The sequence below is a fragment of the Kogia breviceps genome, chromosome 4, assembly GCF_026419965.1.
Source record: "Kogia breviceps isolate mKogBre1 chromosome 4, mKogBre1 haplotype 1, whole genome shotgun sequence".
Classification (NCBI taxonomy): domain Eukaryota; kingdom Metazoa; phylum Chordata; class Mammalia; order Artiodactyla; family Physeteridae; genus Kogia; species Kogia breviceps.
Window position 1 is genome coordinate 182,103,125 of NC_081313.1, and position 15,332 is coordinate 182,118,456.

General features: G+C 66.3%; 1 protein-coding gene across 2 annotated transcripts in view; it reads left to right on the forward strand.

The window, feature by feature from the left end:
• The window catches only part of SBNO2 (strawberry notch homolog 2), a 43,491-nt gene that overhangs the window by 25,027 nt on the left and 3,132 nt on the right, over positions 1-15,332 (forward strand). For both annotated transcript variants that reach the window (XM_059061047.2, XM_067033240.1), the window contains exons 5-23: positions 3,707-3,868; positions 5,248-5,331; positions 5,624-5,720; positions 6,057-6,211; positions 6,328-6,461; positions 6,547-6,637; positions 6,736-6,879; positions 8,690-8,807; positions 9,089-9,194; positions 9,616-9,769; positions 10,479-10,655; positions 11,282-11,379; positions 12,139-12,221; positions 13,126-13,317; positions 13,563-13,732; positions 14,220-14,351; positions 14,808-14,943; positions 15,018-15,130; positions 15,260-15,331. In XM_059061047.2, the coding sequence (XP_058917030.1) occupies positions 3,707-3,868; positions 5,248-5,331; positions 5,624-5,720; positions 6,057-6,211; positions 6,328-6,461; positions 6,547-6,637; positions 6,736-6,879; positions 8,690-8,807; positions 9,089-9,194; positions 9,616-9,769; positions 10,479-10,655; positions 11,282-11,379; positions 12,139-12,221; positions 13,126-13,317; positions 13,563-13,732; positions 14,220-14,351; positions 14,808-14,943; positions 15,018-15,130; positions 15,260-15,331 (2,418 nt within the window). The remainder of the gene's footprint in view (positions 1-3,706; positions 3,869-5,247; positions 5,332-5,623; positions 5,721-6,056; positions 6,212-6,327; positions 6,462-6,546; positions 6,638-6,735; positions 6,880-8,689; positions 8,808-9,088; positions 9,195-9,615; positions 9,770-10,478; positions 10,656-11,281; positions 11,380-12,138; positions 12,222-13,125; positions 13,318-13,562; positions 13,733-14,219; positions 14,352-14,807; positions 14,944-15,017; positions 15,131-15,259; position 15,332) is intronic.

A 15,332-nucleotide genomic window follows, 5' to 3' on the forward strand; every position in this document is an offset into this window, starting at 1 on the left:
GGGGACGCAGGTCAGGAGGTGAGCCCGGGGAGGGGTGGACACAGGCTGCTGGGTCGGGGGCTCTGGTGAGGGCCTGGGAGCTGCGGCCCTGCCCTGGCCGGGCCCTGGGGACCCGAGGAAGGTGATTCTGGGTCTGGGTCATCTTGGAGGTCTCCTGTGGCTGCTGGGAGTCAGGTCCCAACACTGGCAGGCAGCCCACCCGGGGGGTCCACTCTCACTCCCGTCCAGCCACCCGCCCTCCACGGTGGGGAGAGGGAGGGACCTCGGCAGCCCCACCCCCACCCCCTGGGGACCCAAGGGAGGCCCACCTCCCTTTGCCCCCGAGGAGCCAGGGGACCCCGATGATGCCGGCTGCCCGTCAGGGCATCCGTGGAGACGGTGTCCACAGACTGGGGAGGGATCACCGACTTTCTTAATAAATTATATTTTTTAGAGCAGTGTTAGGCTTACAGAGAGGCTGCGAATCAGTTCAGAGGGTGTCCGTGTGCCCACGACCAGCCCCTGGGCGCCGCCGGATCCCGGCTGGTGGGCCCGTGTTCATGCGTTGTCCTCAGCCAGAGCGCACGCTGGCCCACGTCGCCTCTGCCCGAGGCCCCTGGGCTGTGCCGGTGTCGCCCGCTCTCCTGGGGTGGGCTGGGGCCCTGGGCCGTCGTGGGGAGCCCGGGCCGGGACTCCTGCAGGACGTGCCCAGTCTGGGTTTGCCCCGTGTTTTCTCAGGGTCACCCTGGGGCCGTGGGTTCCTGGGGGAGACCTCGGAGGGGAGGTGCCCTTCCCAGCCATCACCCCAGGGGGCCCTGCTGCTGACCTGGAGCTGACCTGGCTCCTCCACGGGGTCCTCTTCACCTGCGTGCTGTCCTCCTGGGAAGGGCCTCCGTGCCCAGCCCTCACACAGGGTGGCCCCCGAGGCCCCGCCCGGCTCCCCGCCGACGGCCTGGTGACTGTCTCACCTTTGGGAGGCAGGCCCACCTCTCGGGGCTCCAGGGCCCGGGGCTATCGCCACCCTGACCAGGCTCGCTGGGAGGGCCGCGCTGGTCCCAGAGGGATTTTAGCAAGGACAGCTGTCCCCGCCTGTCCCCGCCTGTCCCCGCCTGTCCCCGCCTGTCCCCAGAGCCCGCCCTGGCCAGCCTTCGGAGTCTCCGGGGGTCCCTACCCCGTGTCGCTTCTGCCGCCCGCCCTTCCCTGACAGTGTCCCCCAGACTCGGGATGCGCCGCCTCTGACCCCAGCTGACCGGGGGTGGGGTGGGAGCAGGCCTCGGGGCCCGCAGAGCCAGACCCACCGCCGCCGCCTCAGTGTCCCCCAAGACGGCTGCTCTGGCCTGTTGAGTCGCCAGGCTCTCACGTGGGGGTGCAGGGTGCCCCAGGGGGCAGCATGGAGCACCTGTTTCCTGCTCCGGGCTTGGCGTTCCCCTCCTGCTCCTTCCCAGGCCGCTGCCCGGGCCTGAGCCGGTCCTGCTGGACACTGTCCGCCACGCCCCCATCTCCTCACCTGGACTTGCCCAGGTCGCCAGGTCCCGCAGCTGCAGGCGGCGGGAGGAGGTTGGGGTCTGCCCCCCCTTCCGTGGGACCGGACCGCGCGTGGCCGGGGGGCAGGGGCCAGGAGGGGCCTGGCGGGCAGAGCGCCCTCCTTACACACCGCCGGAGCCAGGGCCACCCGGGCAGTGGGAGGCGTCCACAGGGGCCCCCAGCCTCACAGCAGCTGAGCCTGCCCCACCCCTTGCTGCCAGGCCCGCTGTCCTTTCCGCACAGTGGTCGCGAGCCTTCCTGTGGGGGGCTGTGCACGCCCCAGCATCGGAGCACGGGGTCCCAGGGAAGCTGGACGGGGCTGCCTGGAGGTCCCCGCACCCCAGGGTGTGGGGCGCTGGTCTCCACGCAGATCAGCAGGAGGGGAGCCCCAGAAACATGGCCCTTGAGGGGCCGTGGGGCAGGACCGGGCACTGGCTGAGATCAGGGGCCTGTTCTTGGTGACCTGGGACTGCGGAGACCTGCCCTCCACCCCCAGAAGCCAGCTCAGCTGTGGCCTCCAGGCCCGAGCTGGGCCCATCGGGTGGACCCTTGGCCCGGGCCCACCCTTCCTCCCCAGCGTCCACTGATCTGAGCCCCGGGGGCCCCGAGACCCCCACTGGTCAGCCCTGCCCACCCTCCTGGCCTTCCCTCCTCACTGGTTAGTGGGACACCACACCCTCCGTCCCAGCCCGCCCGGCCGCGGCCTTCCAGCAGCCCTGATGGGCCGAGATGTGCGAACAGTACACAGGGCCGGGGGCTCCCAGAGGGCCGCTCTCCCGCCTCCTTGGCCCTGCCCTGCTCGGGAGATGCTCCTGCTGGCGGGCCCGCTGTGGCCACGGCCCCCCTGGCTCCACGCATGGCAGCCAGGCGGGGGTGGGGGTGGGGTCCCTCCCTGGGGGCATCGGCTGAGGGCTGCCCCGCATCTGAGCCTGGAGGGGCTAAGGGAGGTGGGGGGCCTGCACCTTCCCCAGCCCTGGGCGTGGGGGGGGCTGTGCTGCACTGCCCTCCCCTGGTGGCAGGCGGCATGGGCACCGTGACCCAGCGGGGCACCACAGGGGACCCTGGTCCAGACGCCCCAAGGGGCTGGCTCTGCGTGTCCCCACGTCCAGCACAGGCCAGGCACGCTCAGGAGCTCCGTGCCTGCGACCAGGGCCGGGAGGGAGGGAGGCCGGCACGGGAACCCCCAGCGCTGCACCCAATTCCCTTTGTTTATTTATTTATTTTTATTTATTTCGGCTGCGTTGGGTCTTAGTTGCGGCACACGGGGTCTTCGTTGCGGCACGCAGGCCTCTCTCTAGTCGTGATGTGCTGGTTTTCTCTCTCTAGTTGTGGCGTGCGGGCTCCAGGGCGCGTGGGCTCTGTAGTTTGGGGCACGCAGGCTCTCTAGTTAGGGCGCACGAGCTCAGTAGTTGTGGCGTGCGGGCTTAGTTGCCCCGCGCAGCACGTGGGATCTCAGTTCCCCACCCAGGGATCGAATCCCCGTCCCCTGCATTGGAAGGCGGATTTTTTACCACTGGACCACCAGAGAAGTCCCCCGATTCCCTTTAAATTTAGGTTTAGAAACTGTAACCTCCACAGCAGCAGATGTCTCCTGAAGCTGTGGCGGTCCGTGCGTCCTGGCAACCCTACACCAGTGTCACCTCCTCCACGGGGATGGGCCAGGGCAGGCAGGGGGTATCCGTCACCTTCTCCTGGTGTCCCCTGAGTAGAGTCCAGCGCAGAGCCTGTGGGGTCTGGTTTCTCTCACCTCCACTTGCCTTTTTCCTTTTTTCTTTTTTTTTTTTTTAAACTGCTTTATTGCTACAATTCACATATTGTAAAACGGACCCATTTGAAGTGCATAATTCAGTGTTTCCAGTGCATTCACGGAGTCGGGCCACCATCACCTCTGTTGAGTTCCAGAACATTCTCACGGCCCCAAAAAGAAGCCCTGTCCCCATCAGCAGTCACCCCACGCCCTCCCCGGTCCCTGACAACCAGGAACCCCCTCTCTGTCCCTTTGGATCGGCCTGTTCTGGACGTTTCCCATCGGTGGAATCACACACCGCGTGCCCTTCCGCGTCTGGCTTCTCTCCCTGGGCGTCGTGTTCTTGGGGTCCTTCCACGCGGTAGCGAGCGTCGGTGCGTCGCCCCTTTCTGTGGCTGAGCGGCACCCAGCGCGTGGCCGGGCCTCACAGCTGCCCTCACCCGGCCTGTCTTGCAGGACGCCTCATACCTCGATGACCTCTCCAATGCCTCCATCTTCTCCTCGTCCGTGGACTCCCTCTCGGACATCGCAGACACACCAGACTTCCTGCCTGCCGACAGCCTCAGCCAGGTGCCCACCATCTGGGACGTGAGCACTGGCCCCCCCGCCCACGACAAGGTCAGTGTGCCCCATCCTCGGCCGGACACACACGGAGGAGGGTGTCGCTCGAGGGTGCTCATGTCTTCCACGTAGGCCAGAAGATGCAGGGGCTCCCCCGGGGGGGAGAGAGGGGCTCCGGGGAGCCCGGCATACACTAGTGGACACCGGGGGGGCATATGCCTAGCTGCCCTGACGGGTTCAGTGCCCACGAAACCCCCGGGCCCTCGGGAAGGGTCTGGGGCCGGCAGGGGGATACGAAGTGCCCAGAGTAGGTGCGGCAGGCGACCCAGGCCCGTCCTGGCCTCGCGAGGGCCCTCCTACCGGCTCCCAGCCTCCCCGGGAACCTGAGGCCCAGGCGGGCAGCTGAGACGCCACGCCCACTGCTGCTGTGGCCAGCCCTGCCTTCGGGAACCTGAGTCAGCCTTCCAGGAACCTGCGTCTGCGGCTGTTTGTTTGTTTTTGTTAATTCAGGAAAAAAAAAGGGAGAGGGAATTGAGAGTAGGTTTCAGACCTCCCTGTACCTCACTTCAATTTTATTTTCGTTTCAAAAAAACTTTGTTTGTTTTCCTTCCAGTTTTATTGAGATGTGATTGACATGCAGCAGTAGGTTTAAGGTGTGCACACAGAATGATTTGACTTGCATACGTCATGAAATGATGACAATAAGTCAGTGAACATCCATAGTCTCACGTAGATACAAAATTAAAGAAATAGAGGGAATGCCTTGGCGGTCCAGTGGTTAGGACTTGGCACTTTCACAGCTGAGGGCGTGAATTCAGTCCCTGGTCAGGGAACTAAGATCCCACAAGCCACACAGCGTGTCCCCCCCAGAAAAATTAAAGAAGTAAAAACCGGAGGCTTCCCTGGTGGCGCAGTGGTTGAGAGTCCGCCTGCTGATGCAGGGGACACGTGTTCGTGCCCCGGTCTGGGAGGATCCCACATGCCGCGGAGCGGCTGGGCCCATGAGCTGTGGCCGCTGAGCCTGCGCGTCCGGAGCCTGTGCTCCGCAACGGCAGAGGCCACAGCAGTGAGAGGCCTGCGTACTGCAAAAAAAAAAAAAAAAGAAGAAGTAAAAACCGTATTTTTTCCTTGTGCCGAGCACCCCTAGGGTTTCCTTTCTCAAGAACTTTCATATGTAACGTACAGAAGTGCAAATTCTATTTATCATGTGGTACGTTGCATTCCTAGTACCTATTTATCTAGTACTTTATGTATCCCTAGTACTTACATATCTACCAGATCTAGGTGGGCGGGCAACAGGAAGGAGGCCGGTAGCCAGCTGAGGGCCTTGAGGACCACCAGGCGAGCCCCGCTGGAGGCCGGGGGCCCATAGAGGCACTTCCTCCCCACCTGTGGCCTGCAGGCTCATGCCTACTCTCCCCACTTCTCCCCTCCAGCTGTTCCTGCCCAGCGGGCCGTTTACAGGCCTTGAGGACCCTGTGTCCTCTCTCTCCAGCACCCCACTTCTCATCAGCTACCAGGTGAGCCAGGCCCCTTCTCCTACCCCTGCCCATCCCTCCTGGGGACCAGGGAGGGCCGTTCACTCAGGCACCTGCTGTATGCAGGCCCTGGGCCGGCTTAGAAGCGTGGTCTGCCCATTATACAGATGGGTAAACTGAGGTCCCAGGGAGGCACCATGCTAGGAGGGGGGACCTCTCCCTATCACCCCGAGTCACCGGGCTGGCTGGTGGACCAGGCTCCTGCCCCTGGCGGGGAGGCTGGCGTGGTGCAGGGGACAGTACCGTCCCCAGCTCGACAGCACCTTGCCCTCAGTCTCAGAGTCACCCCGAGGAGGATGATGAAGCCGAGGAGGATGAGGCGGAGGAGCTGGGCCACGCGGAGACCTACGCCGACTACGTGCCGTCCAAGTGTGAGTGTCCTGTGGGAGAAGACCCCCAGCAGCAGCCACCGGGCTGCACAGCCTCACGGGGTCTGCGTCCTCCAGCCTGGGGCGCCCATCCCCGGGGTCCCTGAAGGCCCCGGGGCCCCTTAGACGGCCAAGGCAGGTGTGGGAGCTGTGGGGGGGGCTCCGGAGGGGCGGTTCTGTAATCGGGGCTGTGCTCCGCCCTCGGCACAACGGGAGACAGGCAGGCGGAGGGGGCGGGGGAGAGGTCAGCCGCCTTCCTGCTCTGCACGGATGGGCCACGCCCCCGACCCCGTCCAGACCACGCCCCTGACCTGCCCCCGCTTCACCACGCCCCTCTAGCCAAGCTTGGGAAGCAGCACCCGGACCGCGTGGTGGAGACCAGCACGCTGTCCAGCGTTCCGCCACCGGACATCACCTACACCCTCGCCCTGGCCTCCTCCGACAGCGGGGCCCTTTCCGCCCTGCAGCTAGAGGCCATCACCTACGCCTGCCAGGTGATCCCGGGGTCTCCCACCCAGCAGGTCTGCCTCCGGCGTGGCGGGTGGGGGGTCTCAGTGCCCACCCTGGCCCTGCCGCACGCTGACCCTCGTCTCCTTCCCCACCCCCGCAGCAACACGAGGTCCTGCTCCCCGGTGGGCAGCGTGCGGGCTTCCTTATTGGTGACGGCGCGGGCGTGGGCAAGGGCCGCACGGTGGCCGGCATCATCCTGGAGAACTACCTGCGGGGCAGAAAGAAGGCCTTGTGGTGAGCTGTCCCTCCCTGGGCGCGGGGCGGGCCGGGCCGGCAGGTGGGCAGGGGGTTCCTGAAGCCTGCTGGCCCGCGCCCCCAGGTTCAGCGTCTCCAACGATCTCAAGTACGACGCGGAGCGCGACCTGCGGGACATCGCCGCCCCTGGCATCGCGGTGCACGCGCTGAGCAAGGTGGGTGGCCTGCAGCCCCTCGCCTGGTAGGAGTGGGGGTCCTGGAGCGCGGGAGTGGCTGGGCCCCCGCGCGCACCGATGCCCGGCCCTCTCCGCAGATCAAGTACGGCGACAACACTACCTCAGAGGGCGTCCTCTTCTCCACCTACTCCGCCCTGATCGGTGAGAGCCAGGCAGGTGGGCAGCACCGCACGCGCATCCGGCAGATCCTGGAGTGGTGCGGCGAGGCCTTTGACGGCGCGGTATCCTGGCCGTGACGAGGGGGCGGGGCCGAGCGCAGGGGGCCGGCGCCGGAGGGGGCGGAAGCGCAAGCGCGGGAGGAATTCCCGGCAGGGAGGGCCTGGTGGCGCAGGCTCGCCCTCAGGGACCGCTGTTACCGCCCCTGGCCCGTCTGGCTGGGCCTCCTGGCTCCAGCCGGCCGGACCGTAACCACAGGGTCTGGGTGGTGTTTGCTGCGACACTACGGGCGGCGGCGGCGGCGGGGCCGGAGGTCTGGGGGTGCGGAGCACTTCCTCCCCCGTCCTTGTCCGGCCCCCAAGCTGGTCCCACCCAGGCTCCGTGGGGGCGGGGCGGGAGGCCGGCCAGGAGAGCCCGAGCACGGCAAGGCCGGAGGCCCCGCCGCTCTAGCTCTGCCAGCTGCTGTGGGTCCCACTCCCTTCCTGACTGGGCCGAAGCCCCAGGCGTGTCCCTCCTTTGCTCTTCAGCCTGAGATGACTTTCTTTTTGCTCCCACCAAACTGTAGGAAACAAAGCCTAGGAAAGTCCACCAGGGACTGCCCTGGTGGTCCAGTGGTTACCAGTGGTTAGGACTGCCCGCTTCCCGTGCAGGGGGCACGGGTTTGATACCTGGTCGGAGAACTGAGATTCCGCAGGCCGCCTGGTGTGGCAAAAAAAAAAAAAAAAAAAAGGGAAGTCCATCAAGCTGTAGGAAAAAGAAGTATAGGAGAGACTATAAGCTTGAGTCTGATGCTTGTCTGGTGTGTTAACTCTTGTTTCACACATTTCTCTTACCAGTAACAGCCTTCAGGCCAACCCCCCTCAGCCTTTTCCCCAGCCGCTCCCCCCCTACACACACACGCACACACACACGCACACGCGCGCACACACACACACACACGCAGTGAGGTGCCACGGCTTCCCCTGGGGATTTCTTCAGGGGCCCTTAGAGGACCCTCGGGCTCTATCTCCCTGGGATTCACCCTTTTTCCCAGAAGTGGGGTGAGTGCACTTTCCCGAAGCTCCCCTCACTCCCTCCGATGAGACAAGGCCTGTGGGCCCTCTGTTCGTGAGGCAGAGTCTGTTCAGAGCTCCCATGAGCCAGAAGCAGCAGCAGGGTTACTGATCCTTCTGGGCACCCGGTGTCAGGTGACACCTCAGCTCAGCAACAGCAGCATAAAAAAAAAAATAGCAATGTTGGGGCTTCCCCGGTGGCGCAGTGGTTGAGAGTCCGCCTGCCGTTGCAGGGGACACGGGTTCGTGCCCCGGTCCGGGAAGATCCCACATGCCACGGAGCGGCTGAGCCCGTGAGCCATGGCCGCTGAGCCTGCGGGTCCGGAGCCTGTGCTCCGCAACGGGAGGGGCCGCAACAGTGAGAGGCCCGCGTACCGCAAAAAAAAAAAAAAAAATAGCAATGTTAACCTCACACCTCGGGGGCTGCCTGATGGCATCAGGCTAACCTCACTCATGTTTCCACTAATCCTCCGTCGAACCCCTATACATATGTGTGGACACGTGTGCGTGCGTGTGGCACCCACGCCTTGCCTTTCAGGTAGCTTCGTGACAGACATACTCGTCTGTAACTTGCTCTTTCCCCCCTGAAAACATTAAGAACTTTCTGTGTCTTCCAATTCCTGTCCGCGTTGTTCGGGGCCCAGAGGCTGTTTCCCTCTGCCTTTGGTGGCCTCACACACCCCGAGGACCCCACCCCGTGGCCAGATCCCCCCAGGCACCTTCCGGAGTTGCCCCCAACCAGGAAGGGACCACCTAGGGCGTCGTGGTGGGTCTGTGGGGCAGCCCGCCTCCCAGAACAGCCCTTAACCCACGCACACCCCAGATTGTGTTTGACGAGTGCCACAAAGCCAAGAACGCCAGCTCCACCAAGATGGGCAAGGCCGTGCTGGACCTGCAGAACAAGCTGCCCCTGGCGAGGGTGGTCTACGCCAGCGCCACAGGTGAGGGCCTGGTCATCGATGAGCGGGCGGTGCCTGCCCTGGCGCAGCTGTGTGTGGGAGGGAGCGGGGGGGAGCGTCCGCTCTGCAGCCCAGCTCCTGCCGGGCCCTGTTCTCAGGTACCAACCCCTGTCAGAGGCCGCCCCTCTGCCAGCTGGCCGTGGGCACTTTTCCCGAGAGCCTCAGGTCCCCGTTCCTGGCCCTCGTGCCATTTCTGGGGCCACACCTGAGGCCCCCGACCTTCCCAGGTCGGAGGAGCTGACGGTGGCTCCCCCCTCCCCCAGGTGCCTCTGAGCCCCGGAACATGATCTACATGAGCCGCCTGGGTATCTGGGGCGAGGGCACGCCCTTCCGGACCTTCGAGGAGTTTCTGCATGCCATCGAGAAGAGGTGCGCTCTTTACCCCCATGCCCATCCCCCACATGATGGGAGCGGGGGGCCAGGTGTCACCCTCACCCCTGCCCATGCTCCTCTGGCAGCCAGAGAGATCTTAAAATGGAAATCCCATCCTTTCTCTGCCTACTACTTCCCATTGGTCTCGGGGGGGAAAGGGCCCCCTCCCCACTTTTCCTGCTCCCATGCAGGCCCCTCCGTGGTCCAGGCAGACCCCCTTCTGTCTGTTTCCAAGGCCCACCAGGCCCTTGGTGGCCACAGGGCCTTTGCAAGTGCTCTCTGCTCCATGCACCTGGCCCTTCCTTGCTCTGCAGGGCTCAGTGCTGGGTGACAGCCCCTCCCCGGGTCTCTCTGTTCCTGGGTGGGACCTAGCATGTGGTCCCAGGCCGTTGCCCATGCAGCCAGTGTTCACCTGCAGGGGTGTGGGCGCCATGGAGATCGTGGCCATGGACATGAAGGTCAGCGGCATGTACATTGCACGCCAGCTCAGCTTCTCCGGCGTCACCTTCCGCATCGAGGAGATCCCGCTGGCCCCGGCCTTCGAGCACATCTACAACCGGGCGGCCCTGCTGGTGAGCCTCTGACTGAGGGGACAGCCTGCATGTCCCCTTGGAGTTACACCCCCGTCACCTTCAGCGTCTGCCCTTAAGGACACCACAGGCATTAGTCAGACTGTGGGCGGGAGGGAGCGTCTGGCCCACCCGTCTTGGTCTTTGGCGGGAGCCCAGCGTCCTAACCCTGTTCAGGTTGGGGATTCTGTACAGACTGTATGCCTGCGCCCCCGCCCCCCTCCCCACGATTTCGTGAGCACGTTGCCCCCAGGACAGGACCTAGAGCTGGCGGCTGTTTTCAGGCTCTCTTCGTGGGGCCGTCCTGGGCGCTGTGGGGTGGGAGCACCTCCCTGGCCCCACCTGCCCGATGCCTGGATCCCCCCAGCGTGACAGCCACGGATGCCCCAGACGTGGCCCGCTGTCCCCTGGGGGCAGGACCGCCCCGGCGAGACCCCTGGTCTGAAGCGTGGAGAGCCAGAGGCCGCTGGCGGGGAGCTGGCAGGGAGGCTGCGTCCACCCGCTCCCGGGCCGCACGAGCCCCATTCCTCCACGGCCTCGCCAGCATCACACTTGTTGTTTCTTAACATTTCCGACCATCCAGCTATCGCCAGGGCCTCCCTGTTGCTCTACTTATACCCCCCCTTCCCTGGCCCACATTTCCACGGGGCAGGGGCAGCCGGGGCCCGGGCAGAGGCCGTGGTAGTGAGCTGAGCTGGGCTTGTCATTGCAGTGGGCCGAGGCCCTGGGCGTGTTCCAGCAGGCAGCCGACTGGATCGGCCTGGAGTCGCGCAAGTCCCTGTGGGGCCAGTTCTGGTCAGCCCACCAGCGCTTCTTCAAGTACCTGTGTGTTGCCGCCAAGGTGCGCCGGCTGGTGGAGCTGGCCCGGGAGGAGCTGGCCAGGGACAAGGTGAGCTGGGCTGTGCCGGGCCCCCTGCATCCCCGTGTCACGGGCGCGCGGGCAGAACCCGGCACGCTGTGTCAGCCTCAGGATCTCAGAGGAGCCTGCGCGTGGCTGGGCCGAACCCGCGAGGGTGGGGCTGGTGAGGGCGATGCTGAGGCCCGGAAGATTCTGGTCCGCCTTGCACTAGGCTCCCCGTGTGCAGGCTGGGCTGGCGAGTCCCCAGAAAGAACAGGGCAGAGGATGGGGGTGGGGGTCCGGGAGCTGAGGCTGGCCGTGGGCTGCCAGGTGGACTTTCCAGGTGGATCTGGGCCTGTCGGGGCCTGGCAGCCCGAGGGACACGGGTGGGAGGAGGGAGAGACTGAGGCTGCGGGGACAGGGCAGGTGTGGGGCCTGGGGCCCCTCTGGGGGCCCCTCTGGGGCCGCACTCCCGCCCTGGGGTTCGGCTGCGGGGACAGGGTGGGTGTGGGGCCTGGGGCTTCCCTGGGGACCCCTCTGGGGCCGCACTCCCGCCCTGGGGTTCGGCTGCGGGGACAGGGCGGGTGTGGGGCCTGGGGCTTTCCTGGGGGCCCCTCTGGGGCCGGCACTCTGGGGCTGGTGGGCGGGGCTCTGCTCACCACCACCCACCCCCGCAGTGCGTGGTTATCGGGCTGCAGTCCACGGGTGAGGCGCGTACCCGGGAGGTACTGGGCGAGAAGGAGGGCCAGCTTGATGGCTTCGTGTCCGCTGCCGAGTGAGTGATGCCTGCGGCCCTGGGGGGAGGGTGGGGGCTACGCCGGGGACCCTTCCCTGTGCGACCCACCCTGGGGCCGACCTGTGGCCTGGCCCTGCCTGTGTTCCCAGCCTAGGGAGTGGCCCCGGCCCTCAGTGACTTTACGCCCAGCTCACGTCGTAAAGCCAGCGAGGGTAACCGTGGGGACCCCAGGACTCAGAGGGCACTGGCCGAGGGTCCCAGGGCTTTAGAATGAGGCTTCCCGGTGCCTGCACCCCCACCAACACGTGGGAACCGTGCCGTTTCAAGGACAGCACTGATTTTAGGGACTGGCCTTGGCGGTCCCCGAAGCCCCCGGCCTCCCTTCCCACCCTGGGGGAAGGTCCCAGCATGAGGCCCCTTGCCTGGCTCACCTCATCCTGGCCCCTCCCCCTCAGCCCAGCGTCACCTCCCTTCCCCTGGGACCCCATCCTGGGAGCTGCCCCCTCAGCCCTCAGAGGCTGTCAGCGCGCGTGGGCAGAGCTGTGGGCCCTTTGACGGCGGGAGCCCCACCCAGCTTCCCACCCCCGCGCCGTCCATTGCCCACCACGTGTGGGTGGGACCTCCGCCCCCCTGTCCTTGCAGCTCCTTTCCCCTCCCACCCGCCTTCTCTGAGCCCCTGCACCCAGACCCACCCACGAGGCCCCCTGGCGCTGGGTGTCCCCGCCAGAGCAAACCCACACACGGGACCCAACCCCTCCAGGTCTCCCAGCGAAAATAAACTCAGCTTCTCACTTTCAGAGGCGTCTTTCTGTCGCTAATTCAGAAGCACTTTCCTTCTACCAAGAGGAAGCGAGAGAGAGGACCGGGCAGTAAGCGGAAAAGTAAGTGCCCGCCACCCGCCTGGACCTCGGGTGCCTTGTGGCCACCTCCCTTGCTCCTGCCGCCCCCGTCCGACCTCCCTCCTTTCTGGGCCTTGATCTGGGTCGGCCCGTCACTCCCCCTGGCCCCTCTGCTGCTCGCTGCACAGCCACGCGGCCTGACCCCTGATGCCCTCCCCAACCCTCCAGGACAGCTGCTCGGCCAGCTAAAAACCCTAGCGCTGCGGGATGGGGGTGTGGCTAGGACTTCCCCACGGCCTCTGCCTCATCCCCCAGAAGGCGGGGTCTCACGCTTCCCAGGTGAAAGTGAGCCTCGGGCCGGAACCACACTGGTCGGGGGACTAGGATGGAGCCCTTAAAAGCACCCCGGGAGAGGGGAGTGGCCTCATGTCACCTTCTGGCATGCACTGCCTGCTGTTCTTCTAGGCAAAGGCTGCGCATCCACTCCCAGGGGGGAAGTAGGGCTCAGAGAGGCCAAGCAACTTACCTCAGGCTACGCGGCCAGCCTCGGGGGCCCTGTCCTGCCCCTCCCACTTTCTGGGACTGGTCTTCAGGTGTCCTGGACGGTAGCCTAGTTACGTAGGCCCCTGGACCATCACCCCATCAGGGCCTGGGCTCATCCTCTGGCCGACCCACCCAGGGCCGCCCTGTGAGGGTGGGTGTGTGGCCTCCCCAGGCACCACCCGAGGACACGCTGCCGTGTCAGGAAGTCTGGCGGGGATGTTAGAGGTGCCCCTTTACCCTGCGCCCCGGCCACCAGCAGAGCCCAGACCTGCCAAAGGTGGATGGAGCAGGGGACTCCGGCCCTGAGCCCCGACCACCCTGGCACCCGGGCCCGTCCCGGACCGTGCCGCCAGGACAAAGGCGCGGGGCCAGGCGGCAGTGACCCCTGGCTGCTCCCCCGCAGGGCGGCCGCGGGGCCGTGGGGCCAAGATGCCCAGGCTGGCGTGTGATGCAGCGGGCGTGATCCGCGTCAGTGACGACAGCAGCACGGAGTCGGACGGCGGCCTGGACAGCGACTTCCACTCCTCCCCCGAGTCCCTGATGGACGATGACGTGGTCATCGTGGACGCCGTCGGGCTCCCGGCCGACGACCGTGGTGAGGCCCGCGGCCGCCCCCACGCCCTCCCCCCACATCCCTGCTCCTCAGGCTCCGAGTGCAGGGGTCGGGGCACGCGGCTGGGCGAGGGCTGGTGGGGCTGAGGGAGAAGGTTCTGGTGGACCCCTGGCTCCCAGGAGAAACCCGCTCCCCAGAGACCCCCCCGTCATCCTCAAGGGCCAGGGCTGGGGACAGGGCCATGGGCAGGTGGCCTGGCCAGGCCCCCTGACCCTCTGGCCCCACAGGCCCCCTGTGTCCGCCACCACGGGACCTGCACGGCTCCGGTGTCCTGGAGCGGGTGGAGCGGCTGAAGCAGGACCTGCTGGCCAAGGTGCAGGCGCTGGGCCGGGAGCTGCCGGTCAACACCCTGGATGAGCTCATCGACCAGCTCGGGGGTCCGGAGTGCGTGGCGGAGGTGAGCGCTGGTGCCCCCTGGTGGCCAGCTTGGCGGTGACGGGGCCGCGGCTGCTGGGTCCAGTGTCCCATGTCCTGCTCTACCCCTTCAGCCACTGCTGCCCAGCTCCACGCCCACCCCCCACGCCCCCCTGGGCCAGGGCTCTCAGGCCCGACCCCCGACCCCATCCCCAACCCTGTCCCCCCTTCCCGTCCTTCCTCCCGTGCTCTTACCTGGGATGTCCCTCCGGTGCCACCTCAAGTTCATCTTGGCCTAGGCGGCTGGGTTGCCATAAAAAACTTAGGAAGGTGGCAGTGAACATTCCTGCTGACGGCCCCGTGGGCACCCGAGCCTGGCAAGAGGCCGGGTCCTGGCAGCCCCCTGCCACACACACCCAAGAGCCCCAGGGTCCCAGGTCGGGGACAGGGAAACTGAGGCCCACAGGGACCAGCCCCTGGGCGACCACAGCGGCTGACAGCCTGTCCTCTCGCTCCCACCATGGCCACAGATGACCGGCAGGAAGGGCCGCGTGGTGTCCAGATCCGACGGGACCGTGGCCTTCGAGTCCCGGGCGGAGCAGGGCCTCTCCATCGACCACGTGAACCTCAGGGAGAAGGAGCGCTTCATGAGCGGAGAGAAGGTGGGGTGCGGGGCTGTGCCTGGAGGGCATCCCAGTGCGTCTGTGCGTGGGCCGGGAGGCGCAGGGGTCCAGCCGGCTGGAGGATCGCCAGCCGTGTGAGGGTGTGTGTGCTGTGCTCCTGTGCCTGCGTGGGGCCTTCACAGCGCCCCCCGGCTGGCCCCGCCTTCAGCCCGAGTCGCACGTGCCCTGTGTCGGTGCCTGGCCCACCGCTTCTCTGGGCTGCCCCGTGGGAGCTGATGTCCACAGGGCAGGCAGACCCTCCAGGGGTGACCCAGGATGGTCCAGAGTCCACTCTAAGCCTTCGGGGACACCTTCACGGACACACACGTCTGAACTTCCTGTGTGGGTCACCCCAAATGCAGCCAGTTGACCCAGGGCACACAGGGTGCGGGGCGAGGAGGAGCAGGCTACCCGCCCGGCTGCCCCACAGACCTGTCCCCGTCCGTGTCCCTCTAGCTCGTGGCCATCATCTCAGAGGCCTCCAGCTCCGGCATCTCCCTCCAAGCCGACCGCCGGGTCCCGAACCAGCGGCGCAGGGTGCACATGACGCTGGAGCTGCCCTGGAGCGCCGACCGGGCCATCCAGCAGTTTGGTGAGCCCCGGCCCCGCCCCAGGCCACCCCACCCCGGGTCCTGCCTGGTCCCTAAAAACCCTCTCTGCCTCCAGGCCGGACCCACCGCTCCAACCAGGTCTCCGCGCCCGAGTACATCTTCCTCATCTCGGAGCTGGCCGGGGAGCGCCGGTTTGCCTCCATCGTGGCCAAGCGGCTGGAGAGCCTGGTGAGCCTGCGGGCCTGTGGAGCGGGGGCTGGGAGCGGGGCTGGGCGGGAAGGCTCCCTGGGGAGGGCGGAGGGCGCAGAGAGGAGCGCCACGTCGGCAACATGTGACCGCTTCCCCCATCCCGGGCAGGGGGCTCTGACCCACGGGGACCGCCGAGCCACCGAGTCCCGTGACCTGAGCAAGTACAACTTTGAGAACAAGG